The 15,983-nt window shown below is 41.6% G+C and overlaps 1 protein-coding gene across 1 annotated transcript; it reads right to left on the bottom strand.

Annotated features, from left to right (window-relative positions):
- Positions 1-228: 228 nt before the first annotated feature.
- On the bottom strand, positions 229-9,120 carry COQ5 (coenzyme Q5, methyltransferase). Its single transcript, XM_067550091.1, has 7 exons — positions 8,881-9,120; positions 7,857-8,006; positions 6,673-6,897; positions 3,994-4,100; positions 2,549-2,637; positions 2,174-2,285; positions 229-1,544 (listed from the first exon to the last, which is right to left on the bottom strand). Exons 1-7 carry the CDS (start codon positions 9,056-9,058, stop codon positions 1,443-1,445), a joined length of 963 nt encoding a protein of 320 aa, XP_067406192.1. The 5' UTR covers positions 9,059-9,120; the 3' UTR covers positions 229-1,442.
- Between the last annotated feature and the right edge of the window lie 6,863 nt (positions 9,121-15,983).

Below are 15,983 nucleotides of genomic sequence, written 5' to 3'. Positions count from 1 at the left end.
CTAGATTCCCATTGAGGTAATTCAATGCTGTCAATTGGATGCCAGACAGTGTCTTAAGTGTCCTGTGGTAGCATAAACCACTTTCAAAAGGTAATGAATTATGGGGTAATCCTACATTAGATGATTCACCAAAAGCTGATTGTGATCCATCAAAGGACCTATGAAGTCAGATTTTATAAATTACACAAGAAGCCTAGATGCAATACCTAAAGTAGTATAAAACACAGGTAGCAAGGTGGCAGCAGGGTACAATAATTAACTTCTATGTACCAAGCCTGATAAGTCATGTAGATGTAGTCTGAGCTAGACAACTCTGTAGCTGTTTTTCTCCTGTGGTACTTATCCCACCTCAGTCCCACACTTCCTTTCATTCTGGTATAGAAGCACAAATTACAGATTTGCCTTCTAGAGGTCTACTAATAAGAATCAAGTTGAACTAGACTCATTTTAAACTTTGGTAAACAGACTGCAACTCACAGCAGGGATAAATAGAGAAGATTTTTTAATACAATAAGAACTTAGTTTTTCCACATTCTTTACCCAAATCCAAGGAAACTTCTGCAGCCTTGAAGGGAAAGTGAGGTAAACTAGCAGGAAGATTTTGAAGACATGATGTAAGTTGAGAGGTAGATATTTCACTTTTTTCTGAGGTAAAGCCACCCTTATAGGACTGTTTCTCTCAACACAACATAGGGAGTGAGGAAGAAACTGTACAGCCACCCTTTCAGAACTTTATCCCATCATCAAGGAACTACATTATTAGTAACTTCTTTTGCATAAGAATGCTCCCAGGTGGAAGTCATATTTACCACAAACAAGTGAGACTGATATGTAAAATTTAATAAAATCTTTTAAATAAATACACACAAACCCTACATGTCCCATCAGCATATTTTAGATGTCAACCCCCCCCCCCAATCCCTTTCTATACCCACACTGAAGTGGAGTTACTACTTCAGTACACTAGAGGGGGATATCTTGTGTCAAGGCTAGTTGATCCATATCTACCTTCACACACACCTGTTATTACTGGTGTATGATGTACATGCTGTCAAGCTTAGAGCAATGAGCATAATTTTTATCATATCTTCAATGTTTCAGAAGAGAATTACATGTACCAAAAAAATTGTCCAATACAAAAGTTACTTTGTCTTTGGGAAAGCACTAATTAGTTCAGAGTGAGCACATGCCCGGCATCAAAGAATCACCTGACCCACACTTACACAAATGCTTAAGAGAGATGCCAAGTCCTGACCTGCTTTCAAGAATACAATTTTAACTTTACAGAAACTCAAGATCTGAAGCTTTAGATTCTGCAGAGGAACCAAGTCTTCCCCAACCCTGCAGTCTATCCTGCTACTGAAGTTTTTGGAGTCACATAGCTTTTAGCTTCCTCAGGGGAAATATTCTTTATCCTTCAAGAGCTTTGCAAAGTAGGAAGGTCAAAGTTTGAAACCTGAGTGAATGGCTACAATGCCTGATGTTAGATTCCGATATTCCACCTTCAGAAAACCTGCATCTTCAATCATTGCCTTGAACTCTTCCTGAAATATAATAATTAAGATCATAAGAATGGCCATACTAGATCAAACCAATGGTCCATTTAGCTCAGCATCTTGTCTTCTGACAGTGGCTGGTGCCAGATGCTTCAGAGGGAATGAACAGAACACAGCAATTAATGAATGGGGTGATCCATTTCCTGTCATCCAGTTCCAGTTTCTGGCAAGGCCATCCAGAGCATAGGGTTGCATATGTAATCATTTTTGCTAATAGCCATTGTTGGATATATCTACTTTTAAAAAAAAGCCCAGTTATACTTTTGGCCTTTGCAACATCCTCTAGCAATGATTTCCACAAGTTGACGGTGCATTTTGTGAACAAGTACTTCCTTATGTTTGTTTTAAGCCTGCTGTCTATTAATTTTGTTTAGTGACCCCTGGTTCTTGTGTTTATGTGAAGGGATAAATAATATTCCTGATTCACTTTCTCCACACCATTCATGATTTTACAGACCTTTCTCCTATCCCCTTTAGTTGTCTTGTGGCAGAGGAACTGCAATTAGCAGAAGTAAACTAGCATATGCTTTCTTAAAGAACCAGTCTCTTCGCCCAAAATCCAGCTGCCCCAAAGTGACAGTTTGTACACTAACTATTCAAGCAGAGCACTTTCTTACCTGGGCTGGAAAGCGTCGGATGCTCTCCACAAGGTACTGGTAGGATTTCCAATCTCCAGCAATAATCTCACCCAGAACAGGGATAACCTGGAAGCTGTACAAGTCATAGAGCCTGCCCAGAGAGACAAAAAGTGCAGATTAACCTGCAGACCCAAAGAAAGCCAACTAGGACTAACTTTTTCTTAAGGAGAAATTGAGCTCCATATCACCTTTGCTATGGATGTCTACAGAGTTTGGATTTAATTGTTTGATAGTGTTTCAAAGGCTTAGGACTCTTCTTCCACATCTTGTCCCAGCCCAGTGTAAACACCACAAGAAAAACCCTCTTGTGTATGAGATAAAAATAGAGAGAAAAATAAATTGTCATATTCCAACCTGGAAATAAGGGGGTTGTTGACTTGACTGAATTCCAGACACAGAAACCTTCCTCCTGGTTTCAGCACACGATATGCCTCCTGAAGTGCCTGTGAGAGATCAAAAGTGAATGAACACTGTTCGTAGGACAGCACTCTGCTTATTAACATCTCATGAGGAGTTGAAATGTGGATGCTCCACCTCCTTGGGTTGGGCACAATCCAAGTGGAAGAAAAAATGTGTTCTGGTTAAAGTCACCAGTGTCCTGGGATTTTCATCTGGAACTTCAAACATTTGGACTTGGACCATAATCCCACCCACCTCGCCACTGTGGGCCTCAAATTACAAATATGTTTTTAATTATGCAACCGCCTCACATAATAAGTCCCTTTCTATCAGGCTAAACTCAACCCACTCATGTTAGGCCAGAGAGGCTCAACATAGCTGCACATTATTATATTTTAAAATTATATCTGTTGCTTTTGAGAGAAAAGAGATTAGCCAACTTCAGGATGGTATTAAATATTAGGTATTTCAGCCTTTTAACTAGTATCCAAAGATTCATAGTAAGATTTCAAGCTACTTCCACCTTCTTCCTGAAGATGGGGAAGATAACCCTACATGAACAAAGCAAAAAGAAGTTGACAGCCAATTCTAGCTACCTAAATGAATCAGAAAGACTTTCATCAGTTCTGTAAACAAGTAATTACACTTTAAGGGATGCAAAGCACTTCTCAGAGCATGGAACATTACACAGTTACCAGTTTGTGAAGAGATGCTCCCTTTAAAAAAAAGTTTGCTCAAGAATATTGTCTCAAGGAGAACAGTTACAACTAATCAATCTCAGAATACCAGGTGCCAATTAGAACAGGTAATATTACTTGCTAGAGTGTTTAAAAATTAGAAGAAAATATTTGTAAAGGATTACCCAGAGTTTCCCAGACTATGCAAGTATTTGCACCAGGGATTCTCAAACTTTTTTTGTTGGTCCCCCTTTGAAAATATTTCAGGCTCTGATGACCCCCCCATACCATGCCACCCTTATTTCTGTGCTGCTGCTGCAGGTAGTGCTGCCTTCAGAGCCGAGCACCAAGCCAGCAGCTGCTGCTCTCCAGCAACCCAGCTCTGAAAGGCTCTGGCTGTCAGCCATACACGGGCTGACAGCTCGCGACCCTCCCATAATAACCTTGCAACCCCTTCAGGTTTGAGAACCCCTGATTTATACGATGCTCATCACCATGTAAAAATCAGTACCCTTATGAAACTCCTAGAAGGGCAGGATATTTATTAACCTCCATTTTTTTTTTTTCATTCAAGTGAACTTTTGGGTTACATCCCACCTTCTTTTACATGTGAGAAGTTGAAATGTGTTCCCTCACAGAGGAGTGTTTCTTCTTTTCTTGGTGCCCAAAAAGCCCAGGAGAACTGTAAACCTGTATATCCCAGGACATGCTGCCCCTGCTCACCTGGTCAATATGAGTTACATTCCGTATTCCAAAGGCAATTGTATAAACATCAAACTTGTTGTCACTGAAGGGCAGCTCTTCAGCATTCCCAACCACCCAGGATAAGCCTTAAAAAAAAACAAAACACACCCAAGCATACACATACCAGGAGCTGCTCAACAACACATCCCAGAATATTTTAAGACTAGATCCTCACTCTGTTTTGGAAAAGGCAATATATGTATTTTTAAATCACACTGTGAATTTTCTTTTTGGTGGGAGAGGACACCCGCTACCCTTCAAGGTCCTGCATCATGGCAATTCCCATTCAGACAAGGAAGATGTCCAACAAAGTTGTTCCTTGATCAGTCAGACTTCTTCCCCTACTGGAGCTGGGCATGCTGTACCCACAGTACTCTAGATTGGGAGAGTAAGACTGAACCTAAGTCTTTTACATGGCAGTGGAGAGCAACAGTTACTTGGTTACCCCTTATGTGTTTTAATGTAAGGATTCCTTTTTTGCAACTCTCACTATTACAGTCACTCTTGGAGATTGTTTTGTGAGCCGTACAACTCATTGCAAAAACTCTTTGAAAATGTACCCCTCTGTATTTTTGTCAGAATGAAATTCATGACAGAAGGTAAATTGTGGTTATGAATCCTATATGACTACAGAAGAAAGAACTATAGAATGGAATTAAATCATCTTGGAGTCATGTACATTTTAAAAAAAGAATTAATACTGGCAGGAGCAAATGTCCTGTAGCATCCACAGATGGGAATCATTGAGCTTTATATGGGTTTTATGAAATGCAGACATTTAATAAAAAGTTTCAAACAAAGAAATAAATATTTTTGTGTATTACACTGGTTATTGTCTCTCTATTTATCAGCACTGGAGAGTAAAAGATTATTATAGTAAAAACATAGGTGGTGGGCTACATCTTAGAGGCCAGACAACCCAGTGCTTGACCTTTGAGCTCCCCCTTCTGGAAGAAGGCATGAAATCAGGGGGAGGGAGAAGGGGAACAAAGAAATCAAGAATCTGAAACTGATATGAGAAAACAAACATTTGAAAGCAAAAATGATCTTATTTAGCTTCTAATACTTTCTATTTCACACATTAGCCTTGCTGACCAAATTACTTCTACCAGAAATCATCTGCTTACTTTACCAACTACTGAGGGAGGGAGGGAAAAAAAAAACTCAAATTAAAATCATTCAGTGTTACATCAACACAAAACAAGAGCCCTCTATGCGATTCCTTTGTATCAGTGGTTCTCGCCGTGTGCTGATTGGGCTGCAGGTTGAGAACCACTGCTTTACATCATTATTTGGCCTTACTATAGCACATTTTCTTCTCCAGCTTAAAAAAGAAGAAATATTAAATTATCTTTAAATGCTCACCAATATTTGCAATTCCTTTGAAGAAGCCTGGTGTGGGGGAGAGAGGGATTTTTACCTTGCTAATTTTTTTCTCTGCTTGAGAAATGTTGATCTGTTTCCCTAACAGTTGTTTCTCTAAGCACTATTTACACCAATGCAGTAATCAGTAACACAGACATCCGGGTACAGTAGTTGGTTTTGGATATGTAACACTAAAATTATAACTGCTCCCCCAAAAGTTCCTCAAGATTAAATGATGGAGTTGAAATTCTGTTTATTTTTCCAGTCAAGTTTTAAAAGTTTCAAAAGGTACTTAAAATGTTGAGCCTGACTATATTTTCCATTTACTGTTGATAAATCTTTAGTTAATCTGAAACAAGGGGCTGGTATTAAACAGTGTTTTAAAAAAGTCAATTTAAAACTGAAAGTCTTAAATAAGATACACCACATTTAAATGCATACAGTAAATCTTAAATAAGGAATGTTTCTATAATTAAAGTGGAAGAGGGCAAACAACTATCCTACAAATACTGTGCATCAAGCACACTTTATTTTTTCTGAATCTTAATTCTTAAATTAATTCTTACTGAAAGGAGCACTGTGGTGCACAAAAGGATTTCTAGGTATCACTGAATTAGTTCATCAACCTGCAAACTAATATTTAATATGATTCAGATTCTCCATGCACTATTCTCCAAGCCCATTATCTGTGGAAGGTATTATGGTTTTATCATCTCTAAGCTTGGATTTGTTTTTTTTGTTTTTTTTTAAACTATCATGACATTTTTCATTGCTGCCTCGATTCTTAAGGTATCCCTTATGAGATCTGTGGTGTAGTCGTATTCTTAGGGCCAAACTCTATCCTATTTCATACCTATGCAGCCTGACTACGCAGTGGTTGCACTGGTGTAACAGAGAATAGCATTTTACTCACTGGCTGATTCTTCTTCAGATCAGAACACTGGACTTCAGATTAAGCCCCAGACTTATATTTTCAAAGGGATACAAGTATTAAAGAGGCTCACTGTGCTTCTCTAGACTGCATAACTCATAGTTGTAAAACTGTCATGACAATTGGCCAGCTCATGTACAAAAGCTTATTTACCCACTCTTGTCATATTGCTGAGGATAAAAAACCCACACCTGATATTTGCCCATCAGAAAAGTTACTTGCTCCAGGCAAATAAACAAGTAGAGTTTTGGACCATTGCTACATGATAGAAGCTTAGATTAAAAAAAACCAAACAAACCTATCACTCACCATCTTCCTCTGGTCAGAGACCCACTACAGAAGTGATATAATGCAAAACTTACCTTCAGAGTAGCCAAGATGTTGTGCTTTCTGCTTTCCAACCTTTAACATTTCCTTGTTAATGTCACAGACCACCACTTGGGATCCTCCTGGCAATTTAAGTTCCTCCTCCTGGTAACTCTTAGATATTTCATGCCAAGATAAATTCTGATGGGATTTCAGTTTCTGTTTGATTTGGTGCTCCCACTGCGAACGAATATAATTGATAAACCGAAAGGCGATGTCACCTGTATCGGTTTTAAAAGGGAGATGGAAAATGTGGAATATTTTCTGATATTATAAAAATTAAATATCCAACAGGAAGTTAGGACTTTGAACATTTAAGTAAAATGCAGCTAACATGCTTCCTAGCTTTATTTTTTAGATGAAAAATTAACAAGTCTGTTTCCCCCATTATTGTTAGTTGAAACAGAGTTTCTATAAGTGTAATACTTTGCACTTCTATAGCACCTTTATTCAAGGATCTCAAGTGCTTCAAAAACATAGGAAACAAAGACTCAGTCCTTCCCTTTGAGGAATAGAAGTTATCCTCCTTCTAAAGACAAGGAAATGAAGGCACAGAGCAGTTAAATGACTTGCTTAAAGTCAAAATGAGTCCGTGGCAGAGTAAAGAATTCAACTCAGTATTCCTGACTTTAGGCCCTTTATTTAGCCACTAAATACAGTGCACTAAAGACAGTGCTTTCTCTAATGTCATGTCAGTGTTGTAATAAGTGCAGATATGATTTCTATTGTCTATACTGCACTTACTTTCCATTTTCATCTATAGGTAGATGAATTTCTGCTCTCCATTAATGAACCATTGCTCCAGCAAACAGTATTCCTTAATAGTAGTTAAGGATACAATTCTGTCACGGAGGTCATGGACTCCGTGACTTTCCAGGACTTCTGTGACTTCTTCTAGGGCAGGTCAGAGCAACTGTCAGCCCCCAGCCCCGCCAGAACAGCGGTGGGTTTTGGTCAGCCTCTGGGGCAGCAGCAGCAGTGCTGGAGCAGCTGCAGACCCTGGCAGCACTCTTACTAAAAATATCTTGGGGGAGGGGGAACAGACAAAGTAGGGACAGGTTGTGGGTTTCCATGAATTTTCGTTTTTTAATTGTCCACAACCTGTCCCTGAGTTTTACTAAAAATATCCATGCCAGAATCTTAACTTTAATAGTAGTACTGGAAACAAAATGGAGTGTACCTGTCCCTCCAGCAACATCTAGCAGCTGGGTTCCTGGGTAAGGGTTCATTTGATGTAGCAGGATATCCTTCCAGAACCGATGAACCCCCAGACTCATTGAATCATTCATTATATCATACTTCTTGGCCACACTTTCAAATACATGGTAGACTGAAATAAAATTACATTATAATATAATATATGTTCCTTTAGGATGACATGGGATAGCATGCCACTTAAGTTAACTTCTGTGTATTCACTGTCTCTTTTCTAGGTTATATTAACATATAGCCTCTTAAAGTTTTTTTTTTTTTTTTTAAGTCTCAGGCAAGAATCTTGTTTTTTGATCTCATTAAATTATCATATTTCACAAAGTTTATATTTTGTTACATGCTGTTACTTCCAACAACATTCCTACATTTCACTACAGTCACAATCTAGAAAACACCATGTGAACATAATAATTTTTCAAACAAATTGCACTTATACAGTATTTGAATTACCTGAACACAGCCAGATAAGCTTCAACTTGCTAGGACATGCTCATCCCACAGTCAGCTTCCTCCATCAGCTAATCCTTGAGCTACGCAATGCACCCATTTATTATAGATTTAGCTATGCGATTATGTGTATGAGTGTAGCTACTTCAGGTTCCAACCAAGATCAGAGACGCACTGTGCTAAGCACTGTGCAAGTAGAGAGTAAAAAACGCTCCCTACCACAAAGAGCTTTCAATATAAAAAGACCAGCCAGAGAGAAGAAACAATGCATGGAGAGAGCAAGTGACTTGCCCCGGGGGTCTCATGGGAGGTCAGCGACACAGCTAGAAACAGAACCCAGGTCTCTTCAATCCGTTTTGTTTCACACTAATCGCACCACGTTGGCTCTTCACTACACCAGTCACTGGGGTACATGACGGTCCAGAGCCCGTCTCATTTTCTCTCCCTCGAGCTCTCAGTTGCCCGGTTCTCCCCCTCCCCAGACTCACAGAGTCTCCCGCTCCCAGCCTTGCTCCCCCCACACCAGTCCCCCTTGCTCCCCTTACCTTTCTCCCCTTTCTCCGTCTCCGGCACGGTCTGGAATCCGAAGTGCGTCTCCCCCTCCGCGGCGAGACACCGCGACCCACTGAAGAGCCCCCGCCGTATAAACAGCAACGCCCCATGGCGGCAGCGGTGGCGGCAGCACAAAGCCCTACCGACGACCGCGCCAATGGAGGCCGCCATCTTCGGCAGCGGCGTAAACGTTCTTTGCACTCGCAAAGCCGCGCCCAGTCACGTGACGTTTCAGTCCCCGCCAATGGGGAGTCCTCGCTGGAAAGCGGTAAATAAAGCGCGTGGTTCTGAGTGGCCCCGCGGCTGGCATTTACCATGATGCGACCAACCTTAGTGGGGCCGCCGAACTGCTGCTGGGGCCTGGGGTTACCAAGGAAACAGGGGCCTGGCTGTCAGGTACCACATGGCACGTTCCCTCTTACCAGAGAAATGCGGCCGCAGCGCGTCCCCAACCCACCGGCCGTCGCCGCTCGCGTCTCCCTCCGTGATCTTACTCCCTGAGGAAACCCTGACATCGGCACTGGTCTCTCAGGCGCTCATTTCCAGTGTAACATCTGATCCTGCAACCCCATCCCCATCAGTGAACCCAGCATGTGAGTAACAGCTGCACAAGCCGGTCCACAATAAATAGAGGCAAAGCAGCCCTTAGGCCTGGTCTACAGTAGAGACGAAAGGTCAGTGTAGACACCACGCTTCCGTATGTCCAGGGAAATGGCCTCCGGGAATTGTCCCACAATGCCCGGCCTGATCACTCTGGCCATGAGTTTGAACTCTGCTGCCCTGCAGCCATCCACCTCTCTCCCTTTGAAGTCCCGGTAATTATTTAAATTCCACTTCCTGCTTGGTTGGAGTGGACTTGGAGAGCTCACATCACATCTTCCTAGCTGACCATGATGGCACCATAAACCAAATGCTCTCCTGCTTGGAGCACCCTGGAGCTTCTGGAGCTGATTGGCATTTGGGGGGAGGTGGCTGTGCAGTCCCAGCTCTGCTGCAGCCGAAGGAACTTTGATACATATGGTCAAATTTCTTGTTTAATGGCAGAGAAGGGCTGTGAATGGGTCACACTGCAGTGCCATGCAAAAATCAAGGAGCTGTGGCAGGGGTACCAAAAGGCTACAGCATGTAACTGTCTCTCTGGTGCAGAGCTCAAAGACCTGCCGCTTCTATGAGTAGCTGGAAGCCATCCTTAGCAGCAACCCCACCTCCATTGCCAAGAGACCCATGGGTACCTGTGTGGGCCCAGAGGCAGCAGACACCGGAATCAGTCCTGACAGAGAAGTTGTGGATGAGGAGGTCAAGTTGGAGGATGATGTGGAGCAGAGGACCAGGTTGTTTGCTGACATGGGGAGCCAGGAGCTCTTCTCAACCCCAGAGGGTTCGAGCCAGTCCCATCCCTACAGCTCTGGTGTGCAGGATGCGGGAGAGGGGAGCTCAGGTAAGTGATTTTCTTGAGCTGATGCTGCTCAGTTACATGAGGTACAGCTATTCTTTGCTTTATTGCATTGTGCAGCTGGTTGAAGGCATAGAAATGCACAGGAGTAGTTGTGTTTGCATGTGCTTCCCATTCTCCTGTTCAGATATGAAGTGATGCGGAACAGTGTATTAATACACACTGAGATTTTATGGGAATCCTCCAGAGAGATCTCTAGGAAACTTTCCTGGAGGTATTCATCAATCCTCTGCCGGAGATTCCTCGGCAGAGCTGCTTTGTTTCTTCCCTCATTATAGGAAACTTTCCCACACCAATTGGCAATCACTAATGCAGGGACCAAAGCAGCACACCGGTGAGCAACATAGGGACCCGGTCTGAAGCTGCTTGCATGGAGGGGATGCACCCTAGCTAGCATCCCTGCTTACTCTCAGGAATGAGATATCGGCTTTTGTGGCCCCCGCCTGTGAAAAATGTGGGCACAATTTGAAATTCTGTCCCTATCTATCTGCATCAATACCCCAAACAATCACCCAAAACCTTTTCCCAGTTTGAGTGCCCCCTCCCCTTGGGCACAACTCATGATGCCCTGGTTGAGCGTCAAACTGGGCACTTGTCAGGGGATAGTGAGAAAGAGGTGTATTTTACAGTAATGCATCAGTGCTATTATTGCACGTATGTTAATGCTTCTGTTTTTTATTGCACTTCAATACATGTGCCCTTGAGGGGAAACCCCTCTACACCTGCCAAGTGCCTGCAGCTGATAAGAAAATGACCATGAAGAAGCAAAGAGGAGATGTTCCAAGAATTCCTCCCATCCTTAGAGGTGGGGAAAAAAAGAAATAAGGGCATGGAGGCACATTGTGTCTGAAAATCATAAAATGTATAGGCAGGTCATACTGCAGACTGAATTCATGCCCCCTCTTGCAGCCAATACAGAACTGCTTTCCATGCCCTTCCTAAACTCCACCCACACATTCCTACCAAACTCTTGTCCTGTCTCGGTACCCCATTCACTCCACCCCTTCAGACAGCTTCCAGAATGATAGCTGGGTGTAAACTCAGCTCTCTGCTTTCTCCCTTCCAGCTCAGCTTTTCGTGTGTGTTGTGAATAATTGTTATTTAATAAAGACATACTCTGTGAAGAACAAGCAATCTTTAATTGTGTCTTGCACATGGTGGTTACTCCTCACATTGATACACAGTGCAAGCTGGATAGCAGTCATAGCATGGCACAGCACTGTTTACAAAGACATTGGTGCTCATTGTCAAAATAGTTCTTCCAGGCCTCCCTGATTCGAATGGCCACTTGTTGTGCTTCTCCAATAGCCCTGACATCTGGATGTTCATATTCAGTTACAAGACGATCCACCTCGGCGCTTCACCCAGGGGGAATCCTTTCACTCTTATCTTCACAAATATTAAGGCGCACACAGCAGACAGCTATAACTCTGGGAATATTTTCCTCATTTAGGTCTAACCTGCCATAAAAGCATTGTCAGTGAGCTTTTAATCCGCCAAATGCACATTCTACTGCTCAACCTGTTATTGAAGCACTCCTTACTGCTGTCCATGTTGCCCATATAAGGCTTCATGAGTTCGTAAGGGGTAGGCTGGGTGTATATGGCATATAGCTCCATATGGGCAGTTCAACATCCCCCATTGGAATCTTTTGGTCTGGAAAGAGCCTCTGCTTGCGGCTTTCTGTACAGGCCAGTGTTCTTGAAGATGCGTGTGTCAAGCATCTTCCCTGACCAACCTGCATTGATGTCAGTGAAATGCCTACAGTGATCCACAAGTGCCTGCTGTACCATAGAGAAGCACACCTTTCTATAGATGTACTCTGTCAGAAAATGGTCCGGGGACAAAATTGGGATATGTGTGCCATCTCTCGTCCCACCACAGTTAGGGAATCCCATTGCTGCAAAGCTATCCACTATTTCACGCACACTTCCAAGACTCACAGTCCCTCATAGCAGAATGCGATTAATGGCCCTGCACACTTGCAATAAGACAGCTCCAGGCGTGGACTTCTCAACTCCAAACTAATTAGCAACCGACCAGTAGCAGTCTGGAGTTGCCAGCTTCCACATGGCGATTGCCACGTGCTTCTCCACCGAGATGGCAGCTCTCATGCTGATGTCCTTGTGCCACAGGGCAGGGATGAGCTCTGCATAGAGTTCCATGAGTGTGGCTTTGTGCATTCAAAAGTTCTGCAGCCTCTGCTCATCATCCCAGACCTAACTGCATAATGATGCGATCCCACCACTTAGAGTTTGTTTCACATGTCCAAAAGCGGTGCATCATGTGCAGATGCTCCATGAATGCAAACAGTAATCTGCCGTTGTTCATTTGCATGGCACACAACAGGTTAGGTGTCTCGGATTCCAGTTCCTATTGGGAGCTCATGATATACTGCATGACCAGCTGTGATGTGTTCAGAACATTGACAACAACAGTGGAGAACAGTGCAGGATCCATCCTTTCAGATAGAGATAGTGGGTGCTCAGGAAACTGAGGCCATTGAAAAATGCTGCAAAATGGAGTCGGAAACCAATGAAATGACAGGACAAATCACGGCATCATGGGATGCACCCATGATGCAATGCGATCTTCTCTGACTTCCCACAACTTCTAGTGGCACAAGGTGGTGAGTTGCACAGTGGGATAGCTGCCCATAGTGCACTGTTCTCACTGTCAATTCTAGAACACCAACTGTGGATGCTCTTCGGCAACACAATGATTGCTGTGTGGACAGGCACAAGCGTTGTATTTACAGCGTTTTTTGACCATCGCTGTAACTTGCATTGACAAAACTTTCAAGTGTAGACAAGGTCTTAGGGTACTATTTTCCAAAAGCTCATATAGCACTCTTCAGCTGAGAATCTCTTAGCATTTTACAAGTGTTAATTAGTAAAGTTTAGTTGGCCTCATGTAAGGCTAATTTTTTTTCAAATATAGGCATTTGTATCAATGCATAGACACCATAATATGCCTGGTTATAAAGGCCCAGATCCATGAATGTATTTAGGAATCTAACTCCTATTGATTTCAATGGAAGTTATTTACCTAAATATCTTTAAGGATCTGGCCCATAGTCATAGTCACATATTAGTCAAGCAACTTGATAAACCAGTTTAACCACAACTGATTTTAAAACATATTTGAATGTGACTGAAAGCTCTGGCTAAACAGAAACAGAGTTAGTCATTCCCCATTACTACATTTTAAATTTAAACATGCCATTACAAATTTCAGGTACGTGAGTGTGTGGGTTATTACTTCATTCTGGTCTGATCTCTGTATTGATTTTTTTTTTAGGTACTTGAATTTGTGTAGTTTAAAACAGAAAATATCAAATACCCAACACTTTGTACATTATTATTTAGATTGTGGTAGCACCCAAAATAATGTGTTACACACAGTCCGAAACCAGAAAAAGACACAGTTCCTTCCCTAACATACATCCAGTCCAAGGACTCTGATCCTACAAGTTGTTCCATATTGGCTTAGGGATCTACTCGTGTAGAACAACTTGCAGGATCACAACTGAAAAAGATAGACAAAGGGATACAGCCTATAAAATGAAGCTCTAGTCCTTCAATTAATTTTGCATGACCTTTTGACTTTTTGTTTTGGAGCCCCTTTAACTCTTCCATGAGAGCAGAGGGCTGCTCATGCAGAAATTTGTAGGCTCAGGGCCCTAGTGAGTAGTGCTCACAGCTGATTACAGATTACACCCTATCAACCCCTTCTCATAAACGAATAGTTCTCTTATTAAATAAATAAATGATTTAGCTAAGTTTACATGGCTTCACAGAAATACTTACTTTAAAAGAGAAAGGTGGCTTTGTGGACAAACTTGGAGGGCATTCCATGTATATGGGTCAATATGGAGGAAAGTACAGAGACTTGAGGGAGAAGCAGATAAACAGATATGAAGGTTAAAACTGATTTCTTCATAAATATGAAGATAAGGAGATACTAAAGTAAAAATGTATTTCTTCCTTTGGATCTCCTTGACCAGACACATTAACCTACTGAATAAATGTAATATTGTACTAAGTTTGTTTTACCTTTCTAAGCTTCTGGATAGCTAGTGGTACATTTCTGATTGATTTATCACCTTAATATTTAGGCATCCACCTCTTGGTCAACAAACAACCTAGAAAATTTGTTGACCTATAAAAACTTTTAGTATTTATGTTGTGTGTGGCAGAATTAACATGCTAAAACGAAGCTGAGGTTCTTCCAGATTCCAAGAAGTGTGGGATAGTAGCCAACATTCCCCAACCCTCAGGGTTATTATGGGGCGTAGTGCCTCAGATTTATGAGATACTGGATCCTTCAAGGGAGGCAGCATTTTATGGAATCTTTGTGACATCCGGCAATCCTGCGCACATAACCAATTAGCAAGATAGAAACAACTACAGTCTGCACTGTGTTAAAATACTAGTACAGGCATATGAATGGGAAAAAAGGATGAACAGTGAGGTGGCAAAATTTGCAGATGACACCAAATTTATTTAGTGATGTCCAGTGAGGACTATGAGGAATGGCACAAAGACCGAAAGAAGCTAAGGTGAAAGGCCAACATAATGGCAGATGAAATTCATGTTGATAAATAGGAAGTAATGCATATTAGAGCGAATAATTGGAACTATCCATACACCTTAAAAGAGTTTAAATTAAATGGATCAGGTCCAGAGAAGGATCTGGCTATTGCTGTCAGCAGCTCAACAGAGATCTCTGGTCAATGTACAGCTGTGGTAAAAAAATTGAATGAAATGTAAGGATGTATAAGGAATGGGATGGAGAATGATACAGAAAGTATTATAATGTAGTTGAATAAATCAGTGGTTCACCCTCAGCAGGAATACAAAGTTCAGTACTGAACACTCCATCTCAAAAAAGATATTGTAGAATTAGAGGGAGCATAGAGACAAGTGATGAGAATGATTAGGGGTATGGAAAACTCTCTTATGAAGAGAGATTGAAAAGATTAGTATAGTTTACTTTTGAGAAGAACAAGAGGCCTATGATAAAAGTATACAAAACAATGAATGGTACAAAGAAAGTGGATTGAGAATTTCTATTCTCTCTGTCTGATAATACCTGAACAAGGAGAGTCAGTGAAACTGAAACATGGTAAATTCAAAATTAATCAGAGGAAATACTTTTTTACACAATACATGAATAATTATCTGTGGAATTTACTACCATAGGATGCAACTGAAGCTAATCACTTGGCGAGATACAAAGAGGGATTGGACATTTATATGGATAACAAGAATATCCAGAGTTACAATAACATACTTGCCAAAAAGGTTTAAAAGGGATCTAAATGATCATACTTCAGGATTTTAGCCAATCTCTAAATATCAGGGGTCAGGAGAAGCTAGGAATCAAAGTATCCCACATTTGCCAGCTGAATAGTTTCTGGTACTTTCCTCTGAAGCATCTATTCCTGACTACTGCTGGAAACAGTGTACTGGATTAAATGAACTATAAGTTTGATCCAGTATGTCAATTCCTATGTTTTTGAGGGTTGGGAAGGGAAGTGTTTGCTTTGTTTCTTGTGGGCTTCCACAAAAAGCTTTTCGTTTTCTCTGCTTATCAAGGCTTTTTGCAAACATAAAAGCAGATGAATTTTTATATATTTAT

Source organism: Emydura macquarii, unplaced genomic scaffold (assembly GCF_026122565.2).
Source record: "Emydura macquarii macquarii isolate MOO-44397 ecotype Brisbane River unplaced genomic scaffold, CSIRO-AGI_Emac_v2 contig_1254, whole genome shotgun sequence".
Classification (NCBI taxonomy): domain Eukaryota; kingdom Metazoa; phylum Chordata; order Testudines; family Chelidae; genus Emydura; species Emydura macquarii.
This window is presented reverse-complemented; position numbering and strand designations above follow the sequence as displayed.